Here is a 1,952-nt window from a genome sequence, read left to right as displayed (position 1 = left end):
CACACTCCTCCTGTACATCCTGTGACCTCACACACTCCTCCTGTACATCCTGTGACCTCACACACTCCTCCTGTACATCCTGTGACCTCACACACTCCTCCTGTACATCCTGTGACCTCACACACTCCTCCTGTACATCCTGTGACCTCACACACTCTTCCTGTACATCCTGTGACCACACACACTCCTCCTGTACATCCTGTGACCCCTCACACTCTTCCTGTACATCCTGTGACCCCATACACTCCTCCTGTACATCCTGGGACCCCACACACTCCTCCTGTACATCCTGTGACCCCTCACACTCCTCCTGTACATCCTGTGACCCCTCACACTCCTCCTGTACATCCTGTGACCCCATACACTCCTCCTGTACATCCTGGGACCCCGCATGCCATCTGTCTTTCTGCAGGGCAGAGATGTGACTTGTTATAGGAATACGCCTTTGTAAAGTCCATGGCTGCACTAAGCTGACTGTTCCTACTAACAGGTCCATGAACGATCACACACGGGGGACCGGCCTTATCAGTGTGAACATGGCGGATGTGGAAAAGCATTTGCAACAGGTATTGTAGACACATTTGCGCACTTTGTTTCTCTGCAGCAGCCGATCTATGTTCTCCATTTCATTATCCGGCCGTCATTTCCCAGCACAGGCTTTCATGTGACTGGTAACTTTCCAAACACAGACAGTTCTTATTTCAGTCTCTGTGTGTGGAAGGGGATGATGTTTATTCCTGCATGCCGTCTGCACCTTTCCTCTTATCTCTGTCCGTATCCTCGAGCCTTCATTCAGCATCTGTCCCCATGTCCTGTTCTTCAGGTTACGGATTGAAGAGCCACGTCCGCACTCACACGGGGGAAAAGCCTTACAGATGTACAGAGGAGAATTGCACCAAATCGTTCAAGACTTCGGGAGACCTTCAGAAACACATCCGAACGCACACAGGTAACTGACGTGGGACGGCTCGTAGTATTTATCATGAATCTGTGTCCACCACTAAAGTGTCGGCAGGCATGAATACAGCCAGCTAGGTGTGTCTGCTTATAGCTCCCACAATGCCCCAGGAGCTCCCGAACCCAAGACACTCTATGCACATAATGACTACTGTCCATGAAAGTAATATTTGTAATATTTTCCTTGATTGTTTGGTCCCCCTAGTAATGCCATCCTTCACTTACCCCACTCCATGCTCCAGCACTGACCCCTTCAGGGCAGAAGGGCACTATCAGCCTGCACATTTCTTGTGAGCCCAGTTTGTCATGGCACCGGAGATGTGTGGGGGAGGGGGAGGGGGGGGTTAGTTGCATGGAAATCCTGAAGTTCAGCTTGAAGTCTTGCTCTTGCCCTGCCTCCTCATGCCTCCCACATCTAGGATGGGGAACTTTAAACAGTTCACATTAAAGGAGAACTACGAGGTCAGGGCTTTTCCCCATAGTTCTCCTTAGGGTAACGGGAGGACACAAATTAGCGTCCTCCCGTCACCCTAAGCTCAGTATATAGGGAGCTACAGCTCGCGGTATACTGAGACGCCGCAGCCGGAGCGGATCCCAACAATTATGTCTGGATCCGCCCAGCTGCGTGACTGACAGCTGGCTCTGCCTATCTAGAGGCAGAGTCAGCTGTACCCTCCCCCGTCCGCTCCGCCAGTCAGCGCTGGCGGAGGGGGGAATCCAGCCCCTCCCCTGGCAGAGAGCCGTGACAGGAATGAGAGGTGAGTGAACGCCGGTATGTGTTCTCTCACTTCCCGATCTACTGAGCCGACCTGTGACAGTCTCATTGTCACAGGTCGGCTAGAACTATGAGGTGAGTGAAAAGCACCCCCTCCTCATAGTTCTCCTTTAACCCAGGGGTAGCCAAACTCCGGCCCTCCAGCTGTGGTGGAACAACAAATCCCTTGAGGCATTGCAAGATTCTCACTGCCAAAGACATGGCTCCCGGAGAGAGATGC

The 1,952-nt window shown here is 52.4% G+C and overlaps 1 protein-coding gene across 1 annotated transcript in view; it reads left to right on the top strand.

Moving 5' to 3' along the window:
* The window catches only part of LOC108802835 (zinc finger protein 143-like), a gene marked incomplete at its 5' end in the record, with an annotated part of 32,447 nt that overhangs the window by 7,395 nt on the left and 23,100 nt on the right, over window positions 1-1,952 (top strand). Inside the window, 2 exons of the mRNA XM_018574688.1 lie at window positions 491-566; window positions 824-949. Of these exons, the coding sequence (XP_018430190.1) occupies window positions 491-566; window positions 824-949 (202 nt within the window). The remainder of the gene's footprint in view (window positions 1-490; window positions 567-823; window positions 950-1,952) is intronic.

Source organism: Nanorana parkeri, unplaced genomic scaffold, assembly GCF_000935625.1.
Source record: "Nanorana parkeri isolate BGI_ZX_2015 unplaced genomic scaffold, ASM93562v1 scaffold3163, whole genome shotgun sequence".
NCBI lineage: Eukaryota > Metazoa > Chordata > Amphibia > Anura > Dicroglossidae > Nanorana > Nanorana parkeri.
The sequence above is the reverse complement of the archived record's forward strand: the minus strand, read 5'-3'. Positions and strand labels throughout refer to the sequence as shown.